The sequence below is a fragment of the Siniperca chuatsi genome, linkage group LG12, assembly GCF_020085105.1.
Source record: "Siniperca chuatsi isolate FFG_IHB_CAS linkage group LG12, ASM2008510v1, whole genome shotgun sequence".
Taxonomy (NCBI): domain Eukaryota; kingdom Metazoa; phylum Chordata; class Actinopteri; order Centrarchiformes; family Sinipercidae; genus Siniperca; species Siniperca chuatsi.
In genome coordinates, this window is record NC_058053.1 from 28,294,645 (window position 1) to 28,312,264 (window position 17,620).

At 43.4% G+C, this 17,620-nt stretch overlaps 2 protein-coding genes across 3 annotated transcripts; both read left to right on the forward strand.

Annotated features, from left to right (window-relative positions):
* Nucleotides 1-310: 310 nt before the first annotated feature.
* LOC122885145 (olfactory receptor 6N1-like) lies at nt 311-16,510 on the forward strand. 2 transcript variants are annotated; one of them, XM_044215863.1, is made up of 2 exons: nt 311-1,040; nt 14,924-16,510. In XM_044215863.1, exon 2 carries the CDS (start codon nt 14,983-14,985, stop codon nt 15,934-15,936), a length of 954 nt encoding a protein of 317 aa, XP_044071798.1. In that variant the 5' UTR covers nt 311-1,040; nt 14,924-14,982; the 3' UTR covers nt 15,937-16,510. The 2 variants fall into 2 exon arrangements, with proteins under 2 accessions (XP_044071798.1, XP_044071797.1); XM_044215862.1 differs by lacking the exon at nt 311-1,040 and adding an exon at nt 14,336-14,575 and having other exon boundaries at nt 14,965-16,510.
* Nucleotides 1,031-2,726, forward strand: LOC122885151 (olfactory receptor 6N1-like). The gene has a single exon (XM_044215869.1). It carries the CDS (start codon nt 1,088-1,090, stop codon nt 2,036-2,038), a length of 951 nt encoding a protein of 316 aa, XP_044071804.1. The 5' UTR covers nt 1,031-1,087; the 3' UTR covers nt 2,039-2,726.
* Nucleotides 16,511-17,620: the final 1,110 nt, after the last annotated feature.

A 17,620-nucleotide genomic window follows, 5' to 3' on the forward strand; every position in this document is an offset into this window, starting at 1 on the left:
CTCAGACCATTTTCACAATTGAGAACTACTTGAATCCAAAACGTCTTGATTCTGAAAACAGTGTCCAGATGACTACGACCTTTTCTACCATAGTAAATAAAGTAAAACCTTTCTTGAAAGACAGCTTTATGTAGCCTACAGCTTTATATTTTGGGAGGATAATGAAGCATATTGCTTTACTTCCACTTGATACCCACATCTCATTTTAGTGTGTCCTGCACTCTTGTGGTCTGAAAGGTGCGCAACGCAAAATACTGGAAAACTCAAAATGCTCATAACACTAAGGTGTACCGAGGCAACACAACACTCACACACATGTAGTCAGTCTGTGACACACTTAACCTCCCTTTGGACCCTGTTTGCACACGTGGCTGCTCTCAGTGTGACAGCAGAACAGGATAAAGGTTCAGCAGCTGCCTCAGTCAAGGGGAGGATGCTGTGTATTTTTCAAAATCTGAACTTACATGCAATGTTACAAAGATTGTTTTCCAAATGTCTTCATTAGCTGGATAGGCGAAACAACAGGACTTATATAAACAGTACATACAATATATTTTGTTGCCTGATAAATGTGAATATTTTTACAGCCATTATAGAACATAAAAGTACAAAAATTCCTTAAACTGTCAAAGGTTTTTCACAATGGTTGATTGTAATTGTACTGCTGTCAGTGAATAATGGTAAAGTTTTCACTTTTGAAAAAGGACATTTTGAATCTCTGTCATGTGTGAGCCTTGATAACCTGGATATATATCTTCTTCTTTCATTGAACTGAACATTTGTTCGAAATGTTAGTTTGCTTGTGCATTTTGCATGTGACACTGACATTTTTTCAACCATGTGTATTCTTTGAAGTGCCTGAAATTTGTTAGTTATGCTGAAAAATGTTGAAATGTGCAATTTATGCAATGTAAATGCATGCAGGCTTATGTTATGTGTCTTGCTGAAATAAGTCTTCAATAGGAAATCTTTCTCGGGTATTAAATTTAATACCTAGTAACTTTCCTTTTTGTCCTCTTTTGATCTGTCTTTTCCTCTCCCTCCATCACTCTAACTTCTCTTCTTCCAGCTCTGCTGCTGTGCAGACATGAAGAGCAACAACAGCCTGAATCCTTTATACTTTCAGTTCACACTATTTGGAGATTCTGGGCCCCTCAGATATCTGTTCTTCTGTCTGTGTCTGTTCATCTACATAACTATAATCTCTGCAAATGTTCTCATTATTCTGACAGTCTGCCTGGAGAAGACTCTGCATCAACCCATGTACATGTTTATCTCCTTTCTGTCTTTAAACTCTCTGTACGGCTCAGCCGGCTTCTTCCCGAGGTTCCTGATGGACATTTTGTCTGACACTCATTTGATCTCACGTGCATCTTGTTTCATTCAGATATATGTTATCTACAGCTATGCATCATACGAACTGACTATCCTCGGCATCATGGCCTACGATAGATTTGTTGCTATTTGCCAGCCTTTACACTATCACAGCAAAATGACGTTTAGGATGGTGAGGCATCTTTTGATTTTTGCCGTGCTCTACCCTGCAGTTGCTCTTGGCTTCTGTCTTTATCTTACTGTTCGATTGCCTTTGTGTGGAAATAAACTGCAAAGGATTTTCTGTTCTAACTGGCCTGTGGTTCAGCTCTCCTGTGTGGACACAACTCTGAACAACATAGTCGGTCCGTTTGTTATGATCACAAACACCCTCATGCCTCTTTTCTTTATCCTGTACACCTATCTACGGATTCTGCTTGTGTGCAGGAGAAGCTCGTCTGAATTCAGAGGAAAGGCCTTACAAACCTGCCTGCCCCACATGGTGACATTTGTAACCTATTCGTTCTCTCTCGTCTGTGAGCTGTCACTGACTCGACTTGAGGCTGATAAAATGAATCCAATCATCACAGTTTTATCTTTAGAGTATCTGATCATTCCCCCGATCAATAACCCTCTAGTTTATGGCCTGAATCTGCCTCAAATCAAAGGAGTGATTTTTAGATTTTTGAAGATACACAAAATGGTTCCTGCTGTCAAAATTTAAAACTCATCATGCACATACTTTATAGCAAACAATGAAGCTTTAAGCCAGTGTTGTTGACCAAATATACTTCTGGAATATGTTGAATGTATTTATCCATAGATTTTGTTTGCGATCACATTAATTTTAAGGAGATCCGAATATCTATGAATAGAATAGATGTAATATTATAATAGATAAACCTGAACCACAACAATGATATTGATATTGTAGTTAATGTATGGTTCAACTGACAGCTCCACAGGCGAAAATACATATTTGAAACTCACAAGCTAAAATTCAATTTGATAAGTTTGTAGGTGTGTATGGTTGGAATTTGGATCTTAGATGTGTCATTGTTGTATGTTCTGTTTTTGGCTTTGTATGTTACTCTGCATAAATGTGTGTAGGCTACTAAATTTCAGGTCAATCCATCCAAAAGTTGTTGAGATATCTCACTAAAAGCCAAAAATGTCAACCTGCTGGTAGAAGGGAAAAGTCAGAGGACTAAAGTCAGTAATATATTTTCTTTGGGGACCATTAATGTCTGTACAAAATGTCATGGCAATCCATTCAATAGTTGTTGAGATATTTGAGTCTGGAACTAAGTGGCTTTTTTAGTCTTAATTTTAATCACATATTTTCTTGTACTGTCACTGTTGAGTCATTTGTATGTTGTTCTATAATACTGGAATAAACTTTTTAAAACTAAGATGTATTCCAACAGAACTGTGATAGATGAGCTAGCCAAGATGAAAAGATGAAGCTTACTTGAAGTGGAGACATGTTGCAATGGATAATAATAAAATTTTATTTATAGAGCATTTATCAAAACAAAGTACAAAATTCTTCACAAAGAGAGAAATAAAATACCACAGTGAATGCTAAAATATAAAATAAATAAAAAACATAAAAGCCATAAAATAAACAGCCAGCTCAGCTAAGCTCAAGATCTGCTTTCAGATAAAAATGTGTTTTGAGAAGAGACTGAAAAGAAGACACTGACTCAGACAACCTAATTTCTTCAGGCAGGTTGTTCCAGAGCCTCGGGGGCCCTGATGGCAAAAGCTCTGTCCCCCTTAGTTTTCATCCTGGACTCAGGAACAGACAGGAGACCCTTGCCCGAAGATCTCAAACTACATGAAGGTTCATAAGGGATTACAAGGTCTAAAATATAGTCTGGAGCCAGGCCATGAAGAACCTTAAAAGTAATCAATAAGATCTTAAAATCAATACTAAAACAAACAGGGAGCCAATGTAAAGAGGCTGAAACAGGTGTTATGTGATTGACCCTCTTGGTCCTGGTTTAAAGCCGAGCAGCTGAGTTTTGTACAGTCTGCAATCGTGTAAAAAAATTTTGATTACGACGAGTGAACAGGATGTTAAAATAATCGAGGCATGAGGAGATAAAAGCATGTACAACAGTTTCTGCATCACTAAGATTTAAACAAATCGGATGTTTGCATTATTTCTGAGGTGATGATTGGACAAGCTTAGTGATATGTTGGTCAAAACATAAATTGCTATCGAACAGGACACCAAGATTTCTTGCAACAGGCTTGATATGTTGTGACAGGTATCCAGTAGATGGCAGTATTTGTTTAGTGATGTGTTGGGGCCCAATAACAAGGATTTCAGTTTCATTTGAGTTGAGCTGTAGAAAATTTAGTGACATCCAATTTTTTATGTCAGACAGGCAGTCCTGCAGAAAACTCAGCGTACTAAGGTCAGTGGGCTTGACAGGGAGGTACAACTGAGTGTCATCTGCATAACAATGAAAAGCAATCCCATGTCTGCAGATGACATCACCCAAGGGAAGCATGTATAAGAAGAACAGCACTGGACCCAGAATTTTTACCTTGAGACACATTGTACTTGATATGGGAGAAGGATGACATGTAGTTATTAATAGTGACACAGAATTTCCTACTGGACAAATATGATGATAACCAGTCTAGTGCAGTGCCAGATATGCCCACCCAGTGCCTCAGTCTATCTAAAAGAATGCCATGATCAACTGAGTCAAAGGCAGCACTTAAGTCCAGCAGCACAAGAATCGAACACATGCCTGCGTCTGCATTCATTAAAAAGGTCATTAGTGACTTTGAGGAGGGCTGTCTCAGTGCTGTGCTGCTGACGAAAGACAGAATGGCAAAGGTATTATTGTTTTCCACAGCAGCAAGAAGCTGTTTAGATACAAGTTCTTCGAGAATATATAAAAAAAGACAGTTTGGAGATTGGACGATAGTTATCCAGGAGGGTGGGATCAAGCCCAGGTTTTTTTAGGACTGGCTGGACACTAGGAGTTTTAAAGAAATCTGGGACGCAGCCAGTAGACAGCAAGCTGTTTAAAAAAATTAGCAAAGTTAATTAAAAAGTTAGGATAGTGAACAATGGAGGAAGCTCACTGCAGTCTTACGTCCCACAGGGGACAAAAAGGATGAAGCCAATAAGAAGGTGTCTTGGGATCAAACGGCCCCTCTTCCAATTTCTCGTTCTAGTTTAATTGGGTGTAGCCTACATTCAACGATGAAGAAATGAGTGATCATGGTGAAATGTCATTAAGGAATGCGGTTGGAACAGCACCTTACGAGGCGCTACACAAACCATGAGGGCAGAAAGTTCAATTGTGCATTTGATCATCTTAAATAATTAATCAAACTCATGAATACAAAAGCAACACTTATATTTATAATGTCCTGCTCCCACCATGGTTTGTATTTTCTGTCTGTCTGTCATTCCTCTTTTATACATCACTAGTGCTGAAAAGACTTATGCAATGGATACACCTGTGCATCCTCGCTCATAGCTCCTCCAGCAAGCCTCCTCTCTCCTCCCTTCTCTCTCCTCGAGATGCATTTTAGTAATCCTTCAAGTTGACGTGCTGAGATCAATTTCCAGGTCACAGGCAGGAGGAGAGAGGAGAGGAGGTGGCATGCAATAGAGAAATGAGAAGAGCCTTCTGTCTCCTAGTAATTATGTTTATATACTACTAATCTGCAGCTAGGATTAAATTTTTTCACAACATAATGAGGAAACATTGTTAATTACATATCTACCGCAAAGTCACAAAATGTTGAAACTAACAATGTTTTACATACAATATCCAGCAACAAAAGCATGATTTTTCTATGTTTAGGCACTCACAGCACTTGGTTAAGGTTAGAGAGAGACCAGGGTCTTGGTTTAAAACTGAAAAAAATCAACAGTTACACGAACCACAAGACATGAGGTGTGTCATATTCTGCCTCTCTGTCCCTCCCTCCGGCCACATTCCCACTTCCCGAGGCCCTTTCATTACCATTCTCTACCTGTCCCCCAGATAACTTCAGACTTCTTCCAATGTTGCTTTATGCCTATCTTTTCTACCTCTGAACCCTGCAACCTGTATCTGTACCTGCCTACCTACCTACCTGTCTGCCCCCTTTTCCTGCCACATTCTGATCACCTGTGGATTTTCACTTCTGTTTGGACCCATGTCAATAAGCTTATATATCTTCACTTTTCCTAAATGAAGAGCTAGGCTTTCTCAAGTACCTTGCTGCCGTCTGGACACAGGACCCTGAATTTGCCCATGAAGTGGCTTTCTCCAGGTGGAAGTTTTAACCAAGCACAGCTCCAAATCCTGTTTCACCTGAGCCCATCACTCCAGCATCCTCTGCATCCCAGTCAGCTGGCCACCGGCCTGCAACCTCCATGCTGCACCTGGCCTGCCTTTCAGTCAACTAGCCTCGGGATTGTTAGCCTCTGGCCTTCCTCTCAGTCAGCTAGCCTCAGGATCGCTAGCCTCTGGCCTCCCTGCCCTGAGCCAGCTAACCTCCCATCTGCCTGCCCTGATGCTGTGTTTTTGTTGAACTGTGTGAGCCTTCAATGGACCAGTTGAGGAACCACCCTGATGTACAGCCACAATTTTTCCTTGTGTCTCGCCTTGACATTTTCAAGGGATGGAGACCCCAGAAGAAGGCATGGTTCCCATGGGTCCTGATGCAATTGGCTTTCTCCACTGCCCAGAGCCAAATCTTCCAGATCTCCAGTCGGCCGTCCTCAACGACGCCTTGCCAGATGTTCCAACCTGGACTGCCTCCCATTTGGCTAGCCTCGGGATCATTAGTCTTTGGCCTGCCTCACAGTCGGCTACCCTCGGGATCGTTACCTCTGGACTTCTTCTCAGTCAGATAGCCTCTGGCCTCCCTTCCATGAGCTAGCTAGCCTCCCATCTGCCTGCCCAGATCATGTATTTCCTGAGCCCTATGAGCCTTCAATGGACCAGTTGAGGAACCACCCTGATGTCCAGCCAAAATGTTTGCTTGGGTCTCACCTTGCCGTTTTCAAGGGGTGGAGACCCCAGAAGAAGACGTGGTCCCCATAGCTCCTGATGCCATTTTCTTTCTCTTTGCCCAGCGCCACAGAGCCTCCGCCAGATCAGCCAGATCTCCAGTGGGCTCCACTGAGGTCTCCTGCTCTCCACGGTGCCTGCTCACAGTTCTGTCCTCTGTATGCCCATTATTCACCTCGAGCACTTCACTGTCACAACTTTAGCCAACTCCTATTGACACATTCTCTTATCTGCTCTGTTTCCCTGCCACATATTAACTCTCCTGTCATTTCAGATCTAGCTACTCCCTTCTGCCCTGCAGTATAACCTTTCCTGCCATTCCCCATCCCCTGGCCTCCCCGCCTACCTGCACCCCTGTTCCCACTTTCCCTAATCAGTCCCAAATTTTATTCATGTCAATTGTGCTTTCCAGCTTTATGTTCTGCCTGCCAGACTTTACCTGCATGATCCCCTGCCTGATCATCAGACTTCTGCCCCTGTTTGGATAAGTTTGCCCATTTTGATCTGCCAGCCTGGTTTTGACTTTTTCATGTTTTTGACCACGAGTACACCTGAACATTTCCCAAACATGCTTGTCTCTGAGCCAAGTTCACACCTGAATATTTACTGAGCCATTACAATACAAACTGGCCAGAATGGACATAGCTGACTCAGATTCTGTATGTCAAGAACAGGCCAAGAACAGGTCAGTGCCATCCACCGCCAAGAGCAGCAGCTTACCTCCATTGCAGTGGGGCCTCCAGTAGATCTCCATCTGCCATGAGTGGGTTCTGGAATCCATCCATGGACAGATCCAGCAGCTCTCAAGTCCTGGTCAAGCTACAGCTTTGGCACCTCCGCCCAGCACTCCTGCTCTCCCCACTCCTGTTTCCAAGCCCCAGCTCTACCCTCCTGAACACTATTCTGGGAATCCAGTGGTAAGTTGGCGTTTTCTCATCTTCAAGCAAAAGTACTCCTCCTTACCATCTGAGTGGTCCCGCATGGTTTACATCATCTCCCAGCTCATTGACAGAGCCAGGGAATGGGCCACCTCCAAATGGGAAAGACAATCCCCGGCCTGCTCAACTATGAACTCAAGAAGGTGTCGACCACATGACTCCAGGAAGAGAAGCAGCTGGTGGCCCATTCAACCTGAGTCAATGAGGGAGAAGGGTGGCTGATTACTTCATCGAAGTCAGAAGTGTTGCCACCAAAAGTAAGTGGAATGCTCCCTCTCTCTTCGATTCCTTTTATAGTGGACTTTCTGATGTCATGTAAGATGTACCGGTGGCCCAAGGAACTCCTCCTACTCACTTCCCTCCACACTTCCTGCACATGCCAAACTGCAGCCCTTATACCAAAGAATACCGAAGAGACCACTTGAGTGCTTTGGCTCACCTGATTGGTTCATGTACCACAGTCACAGTAGACTAGGTGTTTGTTGGCCTGTTAGCCTGTGGATACTTTTCCTGCTGCCTGCAGAGTTTGTTGAGAGTCGCTGCTGCAGTTTGGCTGATAGTTAGACAACGTTAAGTGCCTGTTAGTGTTAATAATTGTTTTGCATTTGGTTTAAATACTGTCTCCACGTCGTTTCTTATTTCTGCTAGTCATGATACAACGTGAGTTGATAGATTTTTGATTACTGTCACAACTTTAGCCAACTCCTAGTCACACATTCTCTTATCTGCTCTGTTTTCCCTGCCACATATTAACTCTGCTGTCATTTCAGATCCAGCTACTCCCTTTTTCCCAGCAGTAACCCCTTTCCCGCCATTCTCCATCACCTGGCCTCCCCGTCTACCTTCACCCCTGTTCCCACTTTCCCTCATTACGCCTGCAGTATATATACTGTTCCATATTTTCATTCATGTCAATTGTGCTTTCCAGCTTTTTGTTCTGCCTGCCTGACTTTACCTGCATGATCTCCTGCAATGCAACCGCAAGGGGACACAAGCCAGTGTCATCTTGTGCCAGTCCCAAGTCTGGATAAATGCAGAGGGTTGTGTCAGGAAGGGCATCCAACGTAAAACACATGCCAAATTAAAAATGCGAATCGTGAAAATGACTTCCATACCGGATCGGTCGGGGCCCGGGTTAACAACGACCGCCACCGGTGCTGTTGACCTGCAGGGTACCGGTAGAAATTGGACAACTGTTGGTCAAAGACGAAGAAGGAGAGGAGGAAGGTGTGTTCGTAGGACTGACAGTAGGGACTTTGAATGTTGGGACTATGACAGGGAAGGCTAGAGAGTTGATTGACATGATGCAGAGAAGGAAGGTGGACATACTGTGTGTCCAGGAGGCCAGGTGGAAAGGTAGCCAGGCTAGAAGCTTAGGAGCAGGGTTCAAGTTGTTGTACCATGGGTCAGATAGGAAGAGAAACGGAGTAGGAGTTATCCTGATAGAGAAGTTTGTGAGGAATGTTCTAGAGGTGAAAAGAGTATCAGACAGGTTGATGAGTCTGAAGCTGGAAATTGAAGGGGTGATTTTCAATGTTGTGAGTGGCTATGCCCCACAGGTAGGATGTGAGTTAGAAGAGAAGGAGAAATTCTGGAGTGAGTTAGATGAAGTGATGCAGAGCATCCCCAGAGATGAGAGAGTGGTGATTGGTGCAGATTTCAATGGGCATGTAGGTGAAGGGTACAGAGGTGATGAGAATGTGATGGGCAGGTTTGGTCTTCTGGACAGGAACGCAGAAGGACAGATGGTGGTAGACTTTGCAAAGAGGATGGAAATGGCTGTAGTGAACACTTTCTTCCAGAAGAGGCAGGAACATAGGGTGACATATAAGAGCGGAGATATAAGCACTCAGGTGGACTACATCTTGTGTAGACGTTGTAATCTGAAAGAGACCAGTGACTGTAAAGTAGTGGTAGGAGAGAGTGTAGCCAGACAACACAGGATGGTAGTGTGTAAAATGACTCTGGTGGTGAGGAAGATGAAGAGGACAAAGGCAGAGCAGAGGACAAAGTGGTGGAAGTTGAAAAAGGAAGAATGTCGTGTAGTTTTTTTAGGGAGGAGCTGAGACAGACTCTGGGTGGTCAGGAAGTGCTCCCAGATGACTGGACCACTACAGCTAATGTGATCAGGGAGACAGGTAGGAGGGTACTCAGTGTCTCATCTGGAAAGAGGAAAGTGGACAAGGAGACTTGGTGGTGGAACAAGGAAGTTCAGGAGTGTATACAGAGAAAGAGGTTAGCTAAGAAGAAGTGGGACACTGAGAGGACTGAAGAGAGTAGACAGGAGTACAGGGAGATGCAGCGTAAGGTGAAGGTAGAGGTGGCAAAGGCCAAACAAAGAGCATATGAGGACTTGTATGCTAAGTTGGACACTAAAGAGGGAGAGGTGGATTTGTACAGGTTGGCCAGACAAAGAGATAGAGATAGGAAGGATGTGCAGCAGGTTAGGGTGATTAAAGATAAGGATGGAAATGTATTGACAGGTGCCAGGAGTGTGATGGGAAGATGGAAGGAGTATTTTGAAGAGTGGAAGAAGTGACTGGTGTGGAGCAGGAAGTAGCAAAGATTAGCAAGAGTGAAGTGAGGAGGACGTTGAAGAGGATGAAGAGTGGAAAGGCAGTTGGTCCTGATGACATACCTGTGGAGGTATGGAAGTGTCTAGGAGAGGTGGCAGTAGAGTTTCTGACTAGTTTGTTTAACAAGATCTTGGAGAGTGAGAGGATGCCCGAGGAATGGAGGAGAAGTGTACTGGTGCCAATTTTTAAGAACAAGGGAGAAGTGCAGAGCTGTGGCAACTACTGAGGAATAAAGCTGATGAGCCATACAATAATGTTGTGGGAAAGAGTAGTGGAAGCTAGGCTAAGGGCAGAGTTGAGCATTTGTGAGCAGCAATATGGTTTCATACCTAGAAAGAGTACAACAGATGCAGTATTTGCTTTGAGGATGCTGATGGAGAAGTACAGAGAAGGTCATAGTGAGGTGTGCTGTAGGTGCGACAGAGGAGTTGAAGGTGGAGGTGGGTCTGCATCAAGGATCGGCTCTGAGCCCCTTCTTGTTTGCTCTGGTGATGGACAGGCTGACAGATGAGGTTAGACAGGAATCTCCATGGACTATGATGTTTGCGGATGACATTGTGATTTGTAGTGAGAGCAGGGAGCAGGTGGAGGAAAATCTCGAGAGATGGAGGTCTGCTCTGGAAAACAGAGGAATGAAGCTTAGCTGCAGTAAGACAGAACACATGTTTTCCCTGCCACATACTAACTCTCCTGTCATTTACATGAAAAGATGAAACTTACTTGGAAGGGAGAAATGTTGCAATGGATAGTGAACAATGGAGGAAGGTCATTGTGGCCTTACGTCCCACGGGGGACAAAAACGATGAAGCCAGTAAGAAGGTGTCTTGGGATCAACCGGCCCCTCTTTGTCACGGCCTGTCATGTCCTCACCAGCCCATGATCACCCACACCTGCTCCTGGTTGCACTCCTGCCCTTAATCATCCCCAATCACACCCAGGATAAAATCACTCCACTCTCCACACTCAGTGTCCAACCTCGTTTGTGGATAGGACTCCATGCACCATACCGTTCCTGTGTCTCTCCAGTTCCCCATGTGTTCTCCAGTCCTCCGTGTCATCGCCAGTCCTCAGTGGCTTCTCCATTCCTCCTTGGTCTCTCCGGTCTCCTGTGGCTTCCCTCCGGTAACTTCCCCAGATCCACTCTACCTATCTCCACACTCTCCACTGCTGGCTGTCATCATCAATAAAGACATTCCCTTCCATCTCGGTGTCCTCTGCATGTTAGTGCGTGACACTCTTCTCATTTCTCGTTCTAGTTGAATTGGGTGTAGCCTACATTCAACAATGGAAAAAATGAGTGATATCATGGTGAAATGTCATTAAGGAATGCAGTTAGAACAGCACCTCACGAGGCACTACACAAACCATGAAGAGCAGAAAGTTCAATTGTGCATTTGATCATATTAAATAATTAATAAAACTCATGAATAGAAAAGGAACACTTATATTTGTAATGTCCTGTCCACCAGATACCCTCATAACTCATATGCCCACGAAGTAGCTTTCTCCAGGTGGAAATTTTATCCAAGCACAGCTCCAAATCCTGTTTCACCTGAGACCATCACTCCAGTCTCCTCTGCATCCCAGTCAGCTAGCCTCAGGCCTGATGCCTCCAGCCTGCACCTGGACTGTCTCCCAGTCGGCTAGCCTTGGGATCGTTAGCTCTGGCCTTCCTCTCAGTAAGCTAGCCTCTGGCCTCCCTGCCATGAGCCAGCTAGCCTCCCATCTGCCTGCCCTGATTCTGTATTTCCTGAACTCTATGACCCTTCAATGGATGAGTTGAGGAACCACCCTGATGTCCAGCCGCAATTTTTGTTTGGGTCTTGCCTTGCCATTTTCAAGGGGTGGAGACCCCAGAAGAAGGCGTGGTCCGCAGTTCGCTCCACTTTGGTCTCCTACTCTCCACAGTCCCTGCTCACAGTTCTGTACTCTGTAAGCCCACTTTCCACCTCAACCACCTCACTGTCACAACTTTAGTCAACTCCTAGTCACACATTCAGATACTCCCTTCTGCCCTGCAGTATACCCTTTACCGGCATTCCCCATCCCCTGGCCTCCCCCGCCTACCTGCACCCCTTTCCCACTTTCCCTCATTAGTCCTGCCGTATATATACCGTCCCACATTTTCATTCATGTCAATTGTGCTTTCCAGCTTTTTGTTCTGCCTGCCTGACTTTACCTGCATGATCCCCTGCCTGATAATCAGACTTCTGCCCTTGTTTGGATAAGTTTGCCCATTTTGATCTGCCAGCCTGGTTTTGACTTTTTCATGTTTTTGACCACGAGTACAGCTGAACATTTACCAAACCTGCTTGTCTCTGAGCCAAGCTCAAGCCTGATTATTTACTGAGCTATTACAGTACAAATTGGCGAGTATGGACATAGCTGACTCAGATTCTGTGTGTCAAGAACAGGCAGCACAGGCCAGTGCCATCCACCGCCAAGAGCACAGCTTACCTCCATTGCAGGGGGCCTCCAGTAGATCTCCATCTGCCACGAGTGGGTTCTGGAATCCATCCATGGACAGATCCAGCAGCTCTCCAGTCCTGGTCAAGCTACAGCTTTGGCACCTCCGCCCAGCACTCCTGCTCTCCCCTCTCCTGTTTTCAAGCCCTGGCTCTACCCTCCCGAACACTATTCTGGGAATCCAGTGGTAAGTTTGCCTTTCCTCATCCAATGCTCCCTCATCTCCAAGCTCCGGTACTCCTCCTTACCATCTGAGTGGTCCCGCATGGTTTACATCATCTCCCAGCTCATTGACAGAGCCAGGGAATGGGCCACCTCCAAATGGGAAAGACAATCCCCGGCCTGCTCAACTATGAACTCAAGAAGGTGTCGACCACATGACTCCAGGAAGAGGGGCAGCTGGTGGCCTGTTCAACCCGAGTCAATGAGGGAGAAGGGTGGCCGATTACTTCATCGAATTCAGAACTGTCGCCACCAAAAGTAAGTGGAATGCTCCCTCTCTCTTCGATTCCTTTTATAGTGGACTTTCTGATGACATTAAAGATGAACCAGTGGCCCAAGGAACTCCACATACTCGCTTCCCTCCACACTTCCTGTACATGCCAAACTGCATCCCGTATACCAAAGAATACCGAAGACACTGCTTGTGTAGTAGTTTGAGGTTTGGTAACTTCCTGCTTTATTTTGTAGTGTGTTCCTTCCCTTGTGTGTCTTGTGGTTTTACTTCCTGTCTTTGTTTGCTTTCCCTCCAGTATTGATTGTTGGCCCTTTCTTGATTGTTTGCACCTGTGTCTCGTTGTCTCGCCTCCCCTAGGTTATTTAGTCCGGGTCTCTTTCTTTGTTAAGTGTCAGATCATTGTGATTACGGCATGGTTTTGCTCCTGTCTTGTGTTGCTCCTGTCTTGTGTTGCTCCTGTCTTGTGTTGCTCCTGTCTTGTGTTGCTCCTGTCTTGTGCGTTTCGCCGTTTGGTGCACTTTTGGTTGTACCTGGTTCCCGTGCCCAGTTCCCCGGCATTCTTACCACGAGTTCTGTTTTGGATTCTTTGACTCCCTTGGACCATGTCTGGATTTTGAACTTTGACTGCTCCCTCATTGGACTCACTTCCCTGTTTCCGCCTCAGCCAGCCGGTAAACCATTCCCTATTACCTGGACCTAGATCTGCCTATTTTCCTGTTTGTTACCTGTCTGCCTACGGGTCTGTCTGCCTGTACCTGCCTGTAAACCACATCACCCCAAAAAACACTGTAGCCATCCGGCTACTTCACCCTCAAACCGTTTCCTGGTCATCTGCATTTGGGTCCACATACTACTACATGCCATACGACAGCTTGAGTGCTTCGGCTCACCTGATTGGTTCATGTACCACAGTCACAGTAGACTAGGTGTTTGTTGGCCTGTTAGCCTGTGGATACTTTTCCTGCTGCCTGCAGAGTTTGTTGAGAGTCGCTGCTGCAGTTTGGCTGATAGTTAGACAACTTTTAGTGCCTGTTAGTGTTAATAATTGTTTTGCATTTGGTTTAAATACTGTCTCCACATCGTTTCTTATTTCTGCTAGTCATGATACAACATACGAGTTGATAGATTTTTGATTATCTAATGTTACTGTAAAAATGAACATGTAGCATTAACAAAATTGTCATAATAAGTAAAGTAAAACGTCTCTTGAATTCATGTTATCAGCATTATGTAGCTTACAGATTTACATTTTGGGAGGATAATGAAGCATATTGCTTTACTTCCACTTGATACCCACATAACATGTTAGTGTGTCCTACACTCTTGTGGTCTAAAAGGTGCGCAATACAAAATACTGGAAAACTCAAAATGCTCATAACAATAAGGTGTACCGAGGCAACACAACACTCACACACACGTAGTCAGTCTGTGACACACTTAACCTCCCTTTGGACCCTGTTTGCACACGTGGCTGCTCTCAGTGTAAAAGCAGAACAGGATAAAGGTTCAGCAGCTGCCTCAGTCTAGGGGAGGATGCTGTGTATTTTTCAAAATCTGAACTTACATGCAATGTTGCAAAGATTGTTTTCCAAATGTCTTTATGACTTTATTAGCTGGATAGGCAAAACAACAGGACTTATATAAACAGTACATACAGTATATTTTGTTGCCTGATATATGTGAATATTTTCACAGCCATTATAGAACATAAAAGTAGAAAACTTCCATAAACTGTAAAAGTTTTTTCACAATGGTTGATTGTAACTGTACTGCTGTCAGTGAATAATGGTAAAGTTTTCACTTTTGAAAAAGGACATTTTGAATCTCTGTCATGTGTGAGCCTTGATAATCTGGATATATCTCTTCTTCTTTCATTGAACTGAACATTTGTTCAAAATTTTAGTTTGCTTGTGCATTTTGCATGTGACACTGACATTTTTTCAACCATGTGTATTCTTTGAAGTACCTGAAATTTGTTAGTTATGCTGAAAAATGCTGTTAAAAATGTTGAAATGTTCAACTTATGCAACGTAAATGCATGCAGGCTTATGTTATGTGTCTTGCTGAAATAAGTGTTAGGAAATCGGAATAGGAAATCTTTCTCAGGTATTAAATTTAACTTTTTGTCCTCTTTTCCTCTCCCTCTCCCTCCATCACTCTCACTTCTCTTCTTCTAGCTCTGCTGCTGTGCAGACATGAAGAGCAACAACAGCCTGAATCCTTTATACTTTCAGCTCACACTTTTTGGAGATTCTGGGCCCCTCAGATATCTGTTCTTCTGTCTGTGTCTGTTGATCTACATGACTATAATCTCTGCAAATGTTCTCATTATTCTGACAGTCTGCCTGGAGAAGACTCTTCATCAACCCATGTACATGTTTATCTCCTTTCTGTCTTTAAACTCTCTGTACGGCTCAGCCGGCTTCTTCCCGAGGTTCTTGATGGACATTCTGTCTGACACTCATTTGATCTCACGTGCATCTTGTTTCATTCAGATGTATGTTATCTACACCTATGCATCATACGAACTAACTATCCTCGGCATCATGGCCTACGATAGATTTGTTGCTATTTGCCAGCCTTTACACTATCACAGCAAAATGACGTTTAGTATGGTGAGGCATCTTTTGATTTTTGCTGTGCTCTACCCTGCAGTTGCTCTTGGCTTCTGTGTTTATCTCACTGTTCGATTGCCTTTGTGTGGAAATAAACTGCACAGGCTTTTCTGTTCTAACTGGCCTGTGGTTCAGCTCTCCTGTGTGGACACAACCCTGAACAACATAGTCGGTCAGTTTGTTACAACAACAACCATCTTCATCCCCCTGTTCTTTGTCCTGTACACCTATCTACGGATTCTGCTTGTGTGCAGGAGAAGCTCGTCTGAATTCAGAGGAAAGGCCTTACAAACCTGCCTGCCCCACATGGTGACATTTGTGACCTATTCGTTCTCTGTCTTCTGTGAGCTGTCACTAACTCGATTTGAGGCTGATAAAATTAATCCAGTCATCACAGTTGTTTTATCTTTAGAGTATTTGATCTTTCCCCCCATCAATAACCCTCTAGTTTATGGCCTGAATCTGCCTCAAATCAAAGGAGTGATTTTTAGATTTTTGAAGATACACAAAATGGTTCCTGCTGTCAAAATTTAAAACTCATCATGCACATACTGTATAGCAAACAATGAAGCTTTAAGCCAGTGTTGTTGACAAAATATACTTCTGGAATATCTGGAATGTATTTATCCATGGTTTCGTTTGCGATCACATTAATTTTAAGGAGATCGGAATATCAATGAATAGAATAGATGTAATATTAAAATAGATAAACCTGAACCACAACAATGATAATGATATTGTACAAGTTAATGTATGGTTCAACTGACAGCTCCACAGGCGAAAATACATATTTGAAATTCAGAAACTAGATTTGATAAGTTTTTAGGTGTGTATGGTGGGAATTTGGATGTTAGATGTGTCTTTGTTGTATTTTCTGTATTGTTCCCTTTTCTGTTGTATTTCCCTTTTGTAATTCTAGTTATATTAAGCTGTAATGATAATCAAAAAACAAGACTAAGAGTGTAAAGCCATGCTACTTACCCAATGAGGCTTTATTTAGGCACAACAGTGCTTTGTCACCATGTCATGCAAAATCAGCATGCTAACATGTTGATGTTTACCAGGTACAATGTTTACCATGTTCACCATTTTATTGTAGTGGACAAATTAAATTTCTGACCTGATGATGGCGCTAGGTGAAAAGTCAGAGGATCACCAGAGTTATTACAATTTATCCTGACATAAATGTGTGTAGGCTACTAAATTTCGGGGCAATCCATCCAATAGTTGTTGAGATATCTCACTAAAAGCCAAAAATGTCAACCTGCTGGTAGAAGGGAAAAGTCAGAGGACTAAAGTCAGTAATATATTTTCTTTGATATCATTAATGTCTGTACAAAATTTCATGGCAATCGATTCAATAGTTGTTGAGATATTTGAGTCTGGACCAAAGTAGCTGTTTTAGTCTTAATTTTATCACATATTTTCTTGTACTGTCCCTGAGTCATTTGTATGTTGTTCTATAATACTGGAATAAAGATTTTAAAACTAAGATGTATTCCAGCATAACTGTGACAGATGAGTTAGCAGAGATAAAAAGATGAAGCTTATTTATATGTTGCAATGGATAGTGAACAATGGAGGAAGCTCACTGTGGCCTTACGTCCGACGGGGGACAAAGAGGATGAAGCCAGTAAGAAGGTGAATTGGGTGTAGCCTACATTCAACGATGAAAAAATGAGTATCATGGTGAAATGTCATTAAGGAATGCCTTTAGAACAGCACCTTACGAGGCGCTACACAAACCATGAAGGGCAAAAAGTTTGATCGAGCATTTGATCATCTTAAATAATGAATAAAACTCATGAATACAAAAGGAAGACATATTTGTAATGTCCTGCTCCCACCATGGTTTGTATTTTCTGTCTGTGTGTCATTCCTCTTTTATACATCACTAGTGCTGAAAAGACTTCTGCAATGGATACACCTGTGCATCCTCACTCATAGTTCCTCCAGCAAGCCTCCTCTCTCCTCCCTTCTCTCTCCTCGAGATGCATTTTAGGATTCCTTCAAGTTGACGTGCTGAGATCAATTTCCAGGATACAGGCAAGAGGACAGAGGAGAGAGGAGACAAGGTGGCACGCAATAGAGAAATGAGAAGAGCCTTCTGTCTCCTAGTAATTATGTTTATATACTACTAATCTGCAGCTAGGATTAAATTTTTTCACAACATAATGAGGAAACATTGTTAATTACATATCTAACGCAAAGTCACAAA

What these genes read in the sequence shown, in the direction of transcription:
- LOC122885151 (XM_044215869.1), top strand. Translation starts at nt 1,088, where the DNA reads ATGAAGAGCAACAACAGCCTGAATCCTTTATACTTTCAGTTCACACTA.